General features: G+C 37.2%; 4 protein-coding genes and 1 long non-coding RNA gene across 5 annotated transcripts in view; 3 read left to right on the top strand and 2 right to left on the bottom strand.

Moving 5' to 3' along the window:
* The window catches only part of LOC129569457 (BTB/POZ domain-containing protein 9-like), a 2,664-nt gene extending 2,354 nt beyond the window's left edge, over positions 1-310 (bottom strand). The window contains exon 1 of the mRNA XM_055448292.1: positions 1-310. This exon is cut by the window's left edge and continues 43 nt beyond it. The gene's annotated coding sequence lies outside the window, so the exon portion shown is untranslated.
* A 930-nt stretch (positions 311-1,240) lies between these two features.
* LOC129569464 (uncharacterized) lies at positions 1,241-2,695 on the top strand. Its single transcript, XM_055448300.1, has 4 exons — positions 1,241-1,340; positions 1,414-1,736; positions 1,812-2,619; positions 2,662-2,695. The coding sequence occupies exons 1-4, from the start codon at positions 1,246-1,248 to the stop codon at positions 2,693-2,695; spliced, it is 1,260 nt and encodes a 419-aa protein (XP_055304275.1). The 5' UTR covers positions 1,241-1,245.
* A 7-nt stretch (positions 2,696-2,702) lies between these two features.
* On the top strand, positions 2,703-3,510 carry LOC129569469 (uncharacterized). Its single transcript, XR_008688039.1, has 3 exons — positions 2,703-2,843; positions 2,914-3,138; positions 3,198-3,510. It is a non-coding gene; the product is annotated as an uncharacterized LOC129569469 (long non-coding RNA).
* Positions 3,511-4,099: 589 nt separating this feature from the next.
* LOC129569461 (uncharacterized) lies at positions 4,100-6,469 on the top strand. The gene is made up of 5 exons (XM_055448297.1): positions 4,100-4,302; positions 4,377-5,542; positions 5,662-5,837; positions 5,926-6,153; positions 6,221-6,469. Exons 1-5 carry the CDS (start codon positions 4,208-4,210, stop codon positions 6,338-6,340), a joined length of 1,785 nt encoding a protein of 594 aa, XP_055304272.1. The 5' UTR covers positions 4,100-4,207; the 3' UTR covers positions 6,341-6,469.
* Positions 6,470-10,341: 3,872 nt separating this feature from the next.
* Positions 10,342-10,981, bottom strand: LOC129569462 (uncharacterized). Its single transcript, XM_055448298.1, has 2 exons — positions 10,970-10,981; positions 10,342-10,911 (listed from the first exon to the last, which is right to left on the bottom strand). The coding sequence occupies exons 1-2, from the start codon at positions 10,970-10,972 to the stop codon at positions 10,456-10,458; spliced, it is 459 nt and encodes a 152-aa protein (XP_055304273.1). The 5' UTR covers positions 10,973-10,981; the 3' UTR covers positions 10,342-10,455.
* Positions 10,982-13,957: the final 2,976 nt, after the last annotated feature.

The following is a 13,957-nucleotide window of genomic DNA, read 5'->3' as shown; positions in this document are numbered from 1 at the left end:
ACGCCATTTTCGTTGAATTGCGACTTACTCTTCGACTTGTCTCGAATTTTCACAAAGTACGATACGCAAAATAGTAAATCGCGATAAACGGAAATTGTTCTCAATTTATTTTAAGCCACAGTCGGTTTCAATGATTGCAATATAATCTTTGAATTGTTTGCGTTAGATTACGATGTAATAAAGCAAAATAAATTCACACGAAAATTTGTATTCAAATATTTTCCAGTCTCTTACGACACCAAGGAACAAGTGCTAAAATGAGTGTAGCCGATGTCACTTTGTATTGCATGAATGTTATTAGAAAGACACTAGAGCTGTCATTCCGATCGTCCAAAATAACATTCGCATACCAACGAAGCATAATTTCGCGCGCATATTCAAAAATAAGACAGCGAAGTTTGAACTGATAGCATTGAGTCATTGGATGATTATTTGGCTAAATTGATAAAAATAATGAGATGCACAACTAAAACTGACTAAGTTGATTGAAATCATGCGTTTTGTATGGAGACAATCGCGTTTAGTTATTCTTTCAGTCAGTCGACTAATTTGAGACATTTTGACTAAGAGTGAATTGTGATTAAAGTTAACTGCAGTTGCTTGTTCTGTTCGAGACAATCACTTTTAGTCAGTCAAAATGTCCCAAATTAATCGGATAATTTTCCACACGGGAATGTAAACATAGAGTGCATTGTGTATCTGTTATCTTTCCGTTTATGCGAAACATATGCAGAAAGTATTGACCTAGCAAAACTGTTTCTCTTATAATAACATTTGAAATGGAAAACTGTAACTTATTGATCGATTCATTCTATTTTGAAAAATCCTAACCAAAAAATTATGTTTTTTCGATGCGATATTTTATTGCTCTTGTGCTGCCACCAATGAGGTTTATTTGTAACAAATCATTCGTCATTCAGTCACACCAACCTACTGCAACACTTTCAAACATTGGCCGTGCTGTTGTTGATCGCACTGAGTCACGATTCTGCGATTTAATCGCACATACACACATAAACATATTCCAGATTGTGAGTCTTACTCAACATCTTCGTTCTTTTCTCAACGTGACTTTTGCACTAATCGACGTACTCTTTCAACTGACTATTTCGCAATAACAGATTTTAAATAAACTTTGCGACGAAGAATATATATTTTCTTAAAAGTGATTAGCTTTCGTTTGTTTTGTACCAATCGTATCACAAATATTTATTTTAGCGTCCAAATAAAGTAACTGTTATTAAAATGGGAAGAATCAAAGGGTTGGAAAAGTATTGCATTTCAAACAACGCAATTACTGAAGAGATTGATATTCGTGACGAAATCGCAAAATGGCTACGGTAAGTAATTCTTATGTTGATTTTTGGATTTTTCTTTTTTTGAAATACTAAAGCCTTAAAAATATGACCACAGTGAACATGGTGAAAATCCAACGATTATAATCGATGTGAAAGAGTTGAATCGAGTGCTTGGGGATCGTTATTCGCTTCACTCATTTGCTGATGTCTTGAATCTGGGCGGCCAATTCTGGAAATTCAATGAAATTTTGGATTATTTCTTTGGCGAGATGAAAAAGGCCGGCGCAAATTTGATGTTCATTGCACGATTGAATGAAAGCCGATTCAAGGAAATGAACGAATGGGAAAAATCAACTTTGCATCCCAACGAACGCTTACTGTATAATTTGATGCAAATCTGCTCGAAATATGGTCGACTGTCGGTGAATTATGGCTTGGGTAAGAGTCAAGGGGCAAATCACTTCATATAGACCCAAATTTATTTTCATTTTTCTTTCTGTGATTTGCCTCTAGGTAAAAGTTCAGTTTTGGCTTATGCAAGACAGTATCGCGACCAGGTCATGGCATTGATTACGCGCAATACAAAATATTTGGTGTATGATATTGACTTCTCATATTGGTGCCTTGTCAATGTGGATTTCTACCAACTGAAAATTGTAAACATCTCGCCGAAACAGATGCTACGAAACCTCGCATTAAACACGAAACAAATGCAACTCATTTTCGCACTATCCATGCTCGAATCGAAAGTAAAGTTTCGACTTGTTGAAAGAAAATGCGATAAATTTTGGCGCATGGTGCAGTTTGTGGAACCATTTAGATATGGCGAGAAGGGTTTTGATTTGAATGCATTGGCATATAATTTGACCAAACAAGAACGTGATGATTTGGAAGATAAGTTGAACCGTATATTTGCCATAAACGACTACGCTGGCAATTGGAATGAAGACATTTACGAGGGACTGATTTTGGATTTGGCAAACAATGAGGAATCGTTCAATTTGGTGTTGCAATTCTGCAAAGAAAACCTTTATTTTGCTTACAAATTGATCAATGAAAAAGATTCGACGCAAAAAGATCTGCTGTGCATCGAATATCGCCATAAAGAGGATGTGATTTTTGGTAATGTAATTGTCATCATAATGCGCAAAATGTGTGGAATCCTTTTTAAAGATGTTAATCCAAAAAAACGTCCGGCGATTCGCACCGTTCAAACCAACCAGCATCTTGGTGCCATTTTTGTCACTTCAGTAAGGGATATCATTTATCCAACAAGTGAGAATTTTCCATCGCATTCAAATGTTTATACAGAAAATTCCTGGTTTTTATTTGATTTTTCTTATTTTCCATCTATTTGTTGCAGTGCCATTGCCGAGTCTCGAAGAATTGTTGGTTGAAGAAGATAACAAGCGGTTCGACAATTCGCGCTAGTCGCTTTTCAAGTGGCTGATTGGCTTGAACGAAGAATCAATTTCGGACATCAGATCTTCGAATGACTCCAAGTTCATTCGCATTGTTTCATTGACGCTGACATTTTTGCAATTGGTAAGATGAACACATTCCATTCTGTCATCCAAATCGCAAGCGATTTAATGTGTTTCTATCGACTTCACAGCATAAGATCATCTCGGCTCATGAAGCGAATACCATTCGACAGATGGAAATGGAACAAAACATTAAAACTGAACTCGCTCTGCCAAGCGGAAGCTCGCCACCTACAAAGCTTAATCAACAATTTACCAACATTGACGGTGCATGGGCTCAAACGGCACACAAATACACAATTGCTTACGAGATCATTTGCCATTGCCTTGAAGTGTCCGGCTTACGACGAGAAACGGTAAGATTTGAATAAATATTCAACAATTGCGCAATGTTAAAAAGAGGCATATTTTTCAGGCACCGATTTTGTTCGATGCACCCGAATTCAATGCACGCATGCAACGAATGGAAAGTGACTCGAACCCGAGTGTGATGCACCAAATGCAGAACTTTCGACTATGATGACATTGACCACATTTCCACAGCAATTGAGTTCTTCAATAAATTCTACAATAAATATTCAATCTTAAAGTTAAAATTTCCACACACATTTTCCAAAATTGACAAAAAAGGCATCATTATTTGTCTTCGTTTCATAAAATAGGCTACGAGTTAATATTTTTTATATACAATCTTCATTTTGACTTGATTTTGTGTTAAAGAGTTCATGCAAGAACTTTCTTGCAAAAATAACATTTTTATACTTAAAATGTACTACGTATGAATGCGATCATATTGAGAAAATTCAAATAAAGCGCCATTCCGATCAAATTACATCATTTCATTCCTTTGCCTTCAGTGTCACATTGAAACCACACAGAGACATTCCATAAGATTGAAAAAGCTAATTTGTTTGTGTACAAGCGATGTTTTTCGGTTGCTTTGCATAGCACTACACATGGAAAAGTAGCCGTCGGAGTGCACGTTCTGTTCACGTTACGTTAAGGCGTACACATACAATCGCGTTAACGTAAAAGGAGTACAGCGATATATTGTATCACAGCGCAGGATATATTGCTGTACTCCTTTCACGTTAACGCAGCTGTATGTGTACGCCTTAACGTAACGTGAACAGAACGTGCACTCCGACGGCTACTTTTCTATGAGTAGTTGCACACATTTGCCACACACACACACACACACACACACATTGACGAACATATACCGCGCGTTCAGATCGAACGATTTCAATGTGAAGGGTACGTATCGATTTCTCTTTCTGCTTATGCGTCTTCCTTTTCTTCGTAAGACCGCAGTGCAAACAGACGCCGATAATCACAGTGGAAATTCAAAATATTAAATCCAAGTTCAGTTTTTGACATTTTTTTGTTCGTAAATTCGAAAAAAAAAACGTGTCATCATTTAAAATGGGTATCAAGGGATTGGAAAAGTTCATAAGAACTTCGAATACAAACATTTTTGAAGAAATTGATATTCGGCGTGAAATTGCGAAATGGCGAAGGTAAGCATTTTACTAAACGATAAATGACGATTTTATTATTTTCTATTGAATGATTGATCAATGCAAAATTGCAGTGGACATAGAAGCAATCCAACCATAATGATCGATGTCAAAGAAGTGGTGAAATTTTCGTGCAAAATCGATGAAGGAGGTTTGGTATTGGGTGGTCGATACCAGAAAATATCCGAAATTTTGGACTATTTTTTTTGTGAGATAAAGAAAGCCAACGCAGATTTGGCTTTTTTCATAAGACTTGACGAAGGAAGACACGAAGATGTTGATCAATTCCAGCCAATATTTCCGGCGTACGACGGGATTATACGGAACAAATCATTGAAATGTGAAGGAAGTGGGCGTATGCATAAGCAAATGGACTGCACAAGCGAATTGCGTCCGACGGAGCGAATTTTATACAATTTCATGCATTCAATTTGCTCGAAATATGGTCAAGTTTACATTGATTATGGCTTACGTGTGCGCGGTATCTTGGCATTTGCCCGCGAAAATCGAAAAAATGTGATGTGCCTTATCACGAGAAACACCAGATTCCTGGTATTCGAACGTGATTTTGAATATTGGAGCCTCTCCGATGTTCAATTCTGTGAAATGAAAATTGCAAAATTTTCTCGTCAAAAACTGAAGGAAATCATCGAACTTAATGTTGAACAAATGCAATTACTGCATGCCATAACTCAACTCGAAATGGATGTGTCGAATCGATTGATTGGTGGCCATGATAAACGGAATCGGTTCCACAAAATTTGCGATTACGTGAAGAAACAAGAATATAGACCAAATGGATACGAATCAAGCCAATTGACTGGCGATTTGACAGAAGAACAACGAAATTTGGTTGAAAAACGTTTGGCCAGTGCTATGACGGCTAACAACTATGCTGGCAATTGGACTGACGACATTCACGACGGATTGATTTTGGATTTGGTGAATAATGACGAATCGTTCAATTTGGTGTTACAATTTTGCAAGGCGAATCTTTACTTTGCATACAAATTGATGAACGAAAAGCTCACCATTCAAAAAGACCTTTTATTTATCGACATTCGTCGACCGGATGCATTGCCTTTCATCGACTTGGTGATAAGCGTGACAATGAAGCTATGTGGAATCATTTTCAAGGACGTTGAGCCAGACAAACAGCCGAAGACACGAGCTGTGAAAATCAAGCGAATTTTTGAAGAAGAATCCGTTGAATCCGAAGTAGATATCGAGTATCCAACGCGTAAGTATTGTTTTGTTGTTGGGTTTTCGTTGAACATTCTTTGATTCATAATATATACAAATTTGAACGTTCAAAACTTCATTTTTTTCATCATTTTAATTGATTGGAATTCATTTTAGTGGCATTGCCGAGCCTTCAAGAATTGCTCATTGCGGAACAGGACAAGTCATTTGATCAATTTCGTTGGGCTCTTCTGCAATGGTTGTTGGATTTGAGCGAGGAGACGATTTCAAAGATCAATGGCTCGAAGAAGCAATTGCGAGTCGTTCTATTGACATTGAACTTCTTGCTATCTGTATGTGATCAGTTTTCGTGAAAACAAATCGAATGATTTCTCAATTAGAACTTATGTCACTCGTTCTCAATTTTATTTTTGCAAATAGCATCAAATCATATCACCACATGAAGCTGATGTTCTCCTATTGACGGAATTAGATGGTCGCAGTAAAGGTAACGTGTATGTGCCTAGAAATTGCCCACCACCTCCGATGCCAAATACGCGTGTTTCGAATTATGTTGACGTATCATGGATTCAAACGGCTCATAAATACACCATAGCTTATGAACTCGTCTGCCACTGCCTTGAATTGAGCGGACTGCGCACGGAACCGGTAAGATTGAATTCATTGAACAATTGATTCAGTAGTTTTAATTGCTTGTTCGAATGTTTTTCTATAGGATAACATTGAATTGGACGCGTGCAAGTTTCATGATAACATCAATCTGGTCGAAAATGGAAACGACACCGAAAAAATCGAACGTTTGATGGCACAGATAAAAGGCATTCGCTTATGGTAAACATGTTCCATGAAACATGATGCTTTTAAGAACTTGTGCTCAGTTTAAGCTAAATCATTCCAATTTTCAACCATAAATTTTGATCAATACTTTATATAATAATTTTTTTTTCCGTATTATGTAACTACTTACAAAATGTATGCGCTGAATATTATAACCCAAAATATAAATGCTGAGCAAGTCATCGGTAATTTTCAATGAAGAATAAACATGAATACAAAATGCGGTTGTTTTCTTCTTCTTAAATGCTTGTTTTACTAGGTCTGGAGAATGCAATGAAGCACTTAATTTCATGAAATCAGCAAATTATGACGTCATTTAAGTCCAGAATTGAACAAAATCACATGATGAGAGTTTCTTTCGATCCCGTTACAAAAGCTGCTATCAACAATTAAAAAAAGTCTACATCACAAGCAGAACTAATGCATTTTATGGCCAACGCTTGTTTACAAAATTTCAGTTTACATCAGCTTACGACGTGTTCAAACAGTATTCTTTGTGTTGATGAAATTCTGATTATGTTCCAGTCGTGGGATGTTATAACAATGTGAATATACAATTGATACGAAAATCATTGACTACGACAATAAATTGAAACTCTAAAAATAAACAGCTATTTCTGTGAATTTGTTTGATTATTATTGAATTGTTGAATCAGCAAAAAAAAAACAAAGTGTGTAGGGTCGGCTCATGGGCACCTTGACCTTTCTCACATTTAAAAAGTTAATCTTAATTCCATAACACCATCATTGTCAAACATGTAACCTGGTGAGCACAATTTGACCTTGCCCGCACAATATATGTTTGCATTGAATTGATATTTCACTTAATCTGACAATTACAGGTGCTTCTTCATGCACAGAAAGAAGAAGTGTGTTTTGGTGGCAAAAAGCATCGCCCCTCAAGTACGTTTCAGTTTATTAAAAAGGTGTGTCTCTCAACTGTCTGCGTTGCGATTTAAAAAAAGAATCAAATGGTTCGTTTGAGAAAGAGAGAGAGAGAGAGAGAGAGAGAGAGAGAGAGGGAGAGAGAGAGAGAGAGAGAGAGAGAGAGAGAGAGAGGGAGAAAAAAAATAGCGTTTGAACGTTTAAAGTCTTTTTATATCGGAGCGGAACACCTCGTTTAGCGCCAAGAGAAAAAAATCGTCTCTCTTTTGGTTTGTTCTTTCCTCTCACCCATATTTACTGGCAGTGTTTCAGCGTTTCAGCAGAGATTATGCACGCATAGAAGAAGACAAAGTGGAGAAAAAAAAGCTTGTGGCAATATCAGCATCGGCAATGTGTGCAAATATGTTATGTCAACTTCGTGATGTCGGCAAGTGCTTGGTAAAAAGAGCACATGGAATAAATAGTCGTTGGATGAAAGAAGAACTGAAAGGAAGGAAGAAACGGCGCCCAAAGGCAATGTGGAGTTTATTAAAATATTGCGTCGAGTATTTAAGAGTTCAATGTTTCAGTGTGTGCACTATACATGTCTAAAGTCAAGTCTGGCCCGCGTGCGACCGACTAATGTGTGTGTGCATCGGAGAAAGTTTACACGATCCCACCGGCCTTTTTTTAGGTGGATGATGTGCATATTTACTCCATTCTTCAGCCATTTTTCTGTCGCTGAGCTCGTAATCAAAAATACAGACAAAAGCAATGAGCTCATTTTACATGGAACTGTCAATATTTTCACTTTGTTGCGATGCATCTTAACCTTAATAATAACATTGTATGCACGCATCAACTCGTCGTGGAAATTGTTGTCGAGGCTTCATTTTATCGACTTGTCTGCAATTATAATTAATAAACATCCAAAGTTAGAAGCATTTTCTCTCTCTCTCTCTCTCTCAAGTTTCCTTTCGTCGAACTAACGATAACATTTGCATTCGGTTTTGTGATGATACTTTGGCGTATCAAGTTTTTGCGCTGATACCATGACAATGCCGTATCGCCGGAGACGATAAGTTTTGTTTCGTCTGCCGTTTTTAACTCTCCAGAGATATATACACACTCAACGGATCTTAAAAACAACAAAACAATTACAAATCCTTGTTTGTATTATTCCATATGTTTGGTGTGTGTGTGTGTGTGTGTCATTTCCAACCGTACCCGGCTTTTGTGCATATGTTGCTCTGAATTTTATGTTTATTCGTAAAACCGTGATTTTAATTTCTTCTTGCATTGTTCGCAAAGGGAAAAATAACTCGCGCAAAAGTTTCAACAAAATTCACCAAATTTGACGCGCTTCTGATGCTGTATGTATATTTCTCGTCGAGCAATCGAAAATTCTTTAACCGACATTTTTTTCCAGTCTGCGTTGTCTATTTGTCGATGAACTCTCAGCAAAAGATAATAATTCAAAAATTCCATTAAATACTCTGGCCCTTTGTTGCATGTCGTTCACGTATCGAGTCTATGATGGGGATTTTTTTCGTTTGTGACAGCCGAGAGAGAGAGAGAGAGAGAGAGAGAGAGAGAGAGAGAGAGAGAAAGAGAGGGAGATGGAGAGAGAAAATATGATGAAGACATAAACGAATGTAATTTTTTTTATGTCGACAACATCCAAACAAAATATGAGATTTCCGTTGAAAAAAAAAAATTCGGCTTATTTCGCGCATTTCTCTGCCTTCCTATCTCCCTCGCTCTTACTCTTCATCTCTCATTCGCTCGAATACAGAAGCTGCAAACATACAAAATGGTTTTCATTTTATTTTGCATGGCTTCTCTCTCCCTCTCTCTCTCTCAGTGTGTGTGTGTATGCAACATCTAAAAATCCCGAAAAGCAACGGCAGCAGCGGCAGCACTCGAAATAAAATACCTGTAAAATATTTGGAATTTTATTCATTTGCTCTGTGCCATGTAATTGAAATATTTACGTGCGCTCTGTATGTCTGTTTTTTTCTCTCTCTTTTATATATCAGATTTTTCTGGCGAGACAAACATTCTGCCATAGCACAAATAAGAGCTAAAGCGAAAAAAAAGATTGTGTTTGTTTTGTCGGAATTTTTCGCCATATAAATGTGATGCGTCGAAACTTTTTATGTGCTAAGAAAAGCGGAAAAACGGGCGACATATTTGGAAAAATAAATGCCTGGGCCGATGTTTCTTCTTAGAATGGCATTCTTGATGGCATTTATCCGACTGAGCGTCAATTTTATTTATAACTCCACACACACACAAAATATCTGCATGGAATTATTTATCATCTGCCTACGATTGAATTGCTCTCGATCGGACTACACCATTTTTATATTCGCATATACGAATGACTGACGTGTGGCGGCAATAAAAAAATTGAAAACATCTTGAAAGACAATTGGAATCGGTTTATAAAAATTCGAGTGAATTGAATTGTTTTTCTCTTCTAAAAATAAAAATGCCAATTAAATTGAATGGCATCACTTTGAATTGAGTTGTACATCGCATCAAGCAAATTAAGCTGTGACAGAGATTATTTCGAGACTAAAAAACGCTCATCAATTCAAGATTTGGCTGTTCAATGCTGAATATTTATGATAATTTTCCCGGAAATGTATATTTGCAGAAGAGAGCGTAGAGAATAAAACAAATTAGAAATAAAAGCATATTTGTCTATTTCAATAAATTATAATTCTCTGTCATGACACATACGAGGTAATTACTAGCGGGACGAGAATGTGAGAGTGGATAGAAAATAGAAAATAAAAGCAAGCAACCAACATATTGGTTTAACAGGCTATGAATTAACTATGAATTTGGAAAGTGCACACATGACAATGCACAATGTTTGCGTAGGTGGAGAGATTATTATTTTAACAGTCCAGGTAGCAAAAAGTGTAAAATTTCCATATTTTTTGCATCATATTTTCTCATTTACATACATCCATCATAATTTCTAAACACAAATCGAGACATACGGACATAACACAGACTATAACGGTTTACCCTAGGGGCATTTCACTCGCATTCGAATACATGATCATTCGTGTACGAATCCTGCATTCGCAAAAAACAGTATAAGTATTTGCATTCGCACCATGTATTCGTACTGCCGCGCGAGCATTCGCGCGACTCCGCATATGAAACGTATTGAAACACTCGCACATGTATTCGTCGCGAATGCGCTCAGTTGCGATGAAGTGTCAAACACAGTCAAACATGTGGAAAGATGTCAGACGTGTTTGAAAAATTACAACGTGCATTAGGTGAATCTCTACCAGAAATTTTACAATTAATTCTCACACATTCTGGATTTAATACAGAAAGCGCATTAGCTACGTTGAATACAAGCATTTGCGGTCGCAGGTGTCCGATTTTTTGCAAATTTGTTTCCGTTTGATTACAATTCTTGATTAACTGTGGCAACTGGATGATAAGCAATCGGTGACCCGGTTTAAATTTAAAATGATTCACATTCTCGTATGATGTTTCTTTGAGAATTTCTGGGTTTTCAATGACATAGTTCCCGATATCCATAATAGCATCGTTGTCAATGGACATTAGAGATGATTCATTTTCAAATGCACAGAATTCCAGGATTTTAATAATATCGGCCGAAATTTTTACATTCAAATATTTTTCTAATTTGAAAATAACATTTTCCAGTCCCTAAAATACAAAACACAACTTAAATTGATATTAAATTTGTATCGAAATAACTATTTACCATTTTGGTGAACTAATGTAAACAATGTAGTCGCAACGATTAACACAACAAATCAATATAGATCTGTCAAGTGCATTCGCATTCGCGCAGCAATATTCGGACGTATTTGCTAATGCGCCGTATAGATACATTAAATGGTTATTCGTACGAATGCGAATATTCGGCACGAATATCAGTATTTGCGAGTGTTTATATTCAAATGCATGGCAAAGTATTCGCGCATTCGTACGAATAGCAGTATTCGCATAGAGTGAAATCCCCCTAGGGTTTACCTGGGCCGGCGAATGCATAATGCAACAGTCGATGCAGTTCACCACGTCCCAGTGTATGATTGTCCGTGTGTGTGCGTCTACTTAGTTGATCCGATTTCATTTGTTTGGCTGTGTAAAATGTAATAACGAGAAAACCGCTGGCGTAAAATTTCAATTCAGTTGTTCACCGCCCCAACAATACAACCCAATGTATAAATATAAAACTTGAAAAACAATATGAAACAGGAGCGAACCGAAAGAAGAAAAATCCATATATATATTTCAAACATAGAAAATAAAGAGTAATTCTCTGAAGCTGAAAAACTGATGCGATGGTTCAAATACTCACACACACAGCGCGTCGCATACGAATATCCATCAGGGAATCAACCGCACAGTTTGTGCGAGTAATTGTGTCTGCTATAGCCATTTTTCGTTCATAAAGCAATTGCAATCAAAATATGGTTATAGAGCGCTGAGGTGCGAGCAGATGAGCGACACTTTTATAAATGGCCATTGTTTATATCGAGTTGCTGTAGTTTTTGCCATGGCGAATGAACACATACGTTCCACCGACCAAAAATAGAGCTACAAAAAATGAGTACCGTTATGCATTACCAATTTTCGGTCGAACATTACGAAATTGAGTGACGACACGTAAAGCTTTGTTCGAAATGGTGCAGTTTGTTGGTGGTGAACGGTGATAGTTGTAGTGGTAGTTGGTTCACAACACTTTGGGTTTACTGTAACCCCCCTTTGGATTTGCATGTGGAGCTTTGTGTATCTCAATGTTATTTTTTACATTGTGCATAACTTTTTCCATCGGTTCATCAAGTGCGAATGTATTGTTGAGTTCGGTACATGCTACCAAACGAATTAATATGTATGTTCATTGCAATGATGATGGTCGGGTGTGTGGAGGCAGGCAAGCCGATTCGGAAAGCATGAGATAGCGTTTGTTGATTCTCAATATTGTCAGCACAACCCAACAGGCGATTCCATTCCATACACATTCACACATACAGAGCAATCATTTCATTGCGAACTCATAAATTTAAATTAAAAACAGAGAGAGAGAGAGAGAGAGAATGAGAGAGCAAAAAAAACTTTTTCGTTGTGCCTGTTTCGTTCATTTTTCGTCGTCGTCGAATGGCAATTTTGCCGGGCAAAGTAATTAAAAAGTGTCGGTTGTTATTTCACATGAGAATTTCAGAATTTCACGTGTTAATTAATTGCATAAATTTTCAGCAATATCGACAGTAATGGCCATTTTCCCAGTGTTAACAGGATGTCATCGGGAATAACAAATGAGCGAGTGAGAGAGCATAAGAGGGAATGTGTGAATGGGACCGATTTGGAAGCCATTTGATCAATTCATTCGACCTCTTGTGTTTTTGTTGTTGTTTTTTTTCGGAGGTTCATTATTGCACCAGAGCATCCGATGAGATTTATTATGATACAGCCAGACGCTTTTTGCTCTTTCTTCCGACCGATACCGATGAATTACAACAAGAAAAAACAACCAACAACAAATGAAAGAAAAGAAGAAGAAGAATTTTCAAAGAAAATGTAATTTAAAGCGAAAATAGTAAGGAAAGCCATTTGCTTTGGGCCCGAAGCACTTTTTCTGCAACGTTGAATCAAATACATAAATAAAACTTATTTTCCACTTTTCTTTCGTTTGTTGTTGCCATTTTCATGTATCTATTTTGAAATCGGAAATTTTTTCTTCTTTCGTCCGATGTATTATCGTGCCGATACGAGCCAGAAAGAAAGCTTGAACTTTTTTCCGTCATCGTTTTGTGCGCGTTCGCTCTCTTTCTCTCGGGGTCTCACAGGAGTTGAAAGTTAAAAAATGTTATGTGTATAGAAAATCGTCTATCAACCAAACCATTCGCGTCTGGAAAAAAAGTCAACATAGCCAATCGAAAAATCGATATGCCAACTGCTGTTTGCCAGCCCGATTTGCACTTTGTGCATATATTTTTCGTATTAGGAAATATCGTTAGCTCGCACCCAAACAGATGGAAAGAGAGAGAGAGAGAGACAGCGACAAGGAAGATGAGAGGAAAACAAGTCGAGAAACCAAAATGACTTAAAGCAAAAGGCGAATGAATGTGCAGTATGTGTGTGTGCGCTCGCCCACGTTATCTGATTCGAAAAGTGCCCTCATTTTTTCCATATGAAATTCACTTTTTTTTCTCCTCTCCATTTGCTCAAGAGCGAGTTCCACAGATTTCAAATTGGAATACGCTTTGCTGTTTGCCATTTTTCTTTATTTATTCCAATGTTTTTGTTGGTTTTTCTTGAGCGGCGCTATCACCAAGAGACATTAAAATGTGTCAGCATAAAAGTATAACGGCAGTGAAGGAGAGAGAGAGAGAGCAAGCGGAGAGTAGAGAAAAACAACAATAGCAACTTAAAAAAATATGATGGAGGAAAACAAATACAAGAAATGAAATGTACAACGGAAGAAAGCGAATGAGATGAAAGAGAGAGAAAAAACGACGAGAAAATAACGTGAGATAAATAAAATGTGTGCGTTGAGCGTCCACATGCTTAAGTATACACACACACAGTTCGAGTAGATAGCGTCATTTCCATTCCACCCCCAAACAATCAAGAAATCACAGCAGTTCGCATTGCAAAAATCTCATCGCAGTTTGTAATGCGGCACAACATTTTTGAGGGAGAGAGAGAGAGAGAGAGAGAGAGAGAGAGAGAGAGAGAGAGAGAG

The sequence above is a fragment of the Sitodiplosis mosellana genome, unplaced genomic scaffold (assembly GCF_009176505.1).
Source record: "Sitodiplosis mosellana isolate CC-2019 unplaced genomic scaffold, AAFC_SMos_1.0 Smas_scaffold_33, whole genome shotgun sequence".
Classification (NCBI taxonomy): Eukaryota; Metazoa; Arthropoda; class Insecta; order Diptera; family Cecidomyiidae; genus Sitodiplosis; species Sitodiplosis mosellana.
Note: the sequence above shows the minus strand (reverse complement) of the source record. Positions and strands in the feature narration are given on the sequence as shown.

Coding starts and splice junctions, on each gene's coding strand:
- LOC129569464 (XM_055448300.1), top strand. CDS start 1,246: ATGGGAAGAATCAAAGGGTTGGAAAAGTATTGCATTTCAAACAACGCA. Junction 1,341..1,413: donor GAAATCGCAAAATGGCTACG/GTAAGTAATTCT, acceptor ATATGACCACAG/TGAACATGGTGAAAATCCAA. Junction 2,620..2,661: donor GTTTATACAGAAAATTCCTG/GTTTTTATTTGA, acceptor TATTTGTTGCAG/TGCCATTGCCGAGTCTCGAA.
- LOC129569461 (XM_055448297.1), top strand. CDS start 4,208: ATGGGTATCAAGGGATTGGAAAAGTTCATAAGAACTTCGAATACAAAC. Junction 4,303..4,376: donor GAAATTGCGAAATGGCGAAG/GTAAGCATTTTA, acceptor GCAAAATTGCAG/TGGACATAGAAGCAATCCAA. Junction 5,838..5,925: donor CATTGAACTTCTTGCTATCT/GTATGTGATCAG, acceptor TTTTGCAAATAG/CATCAAATCATATCACCACA.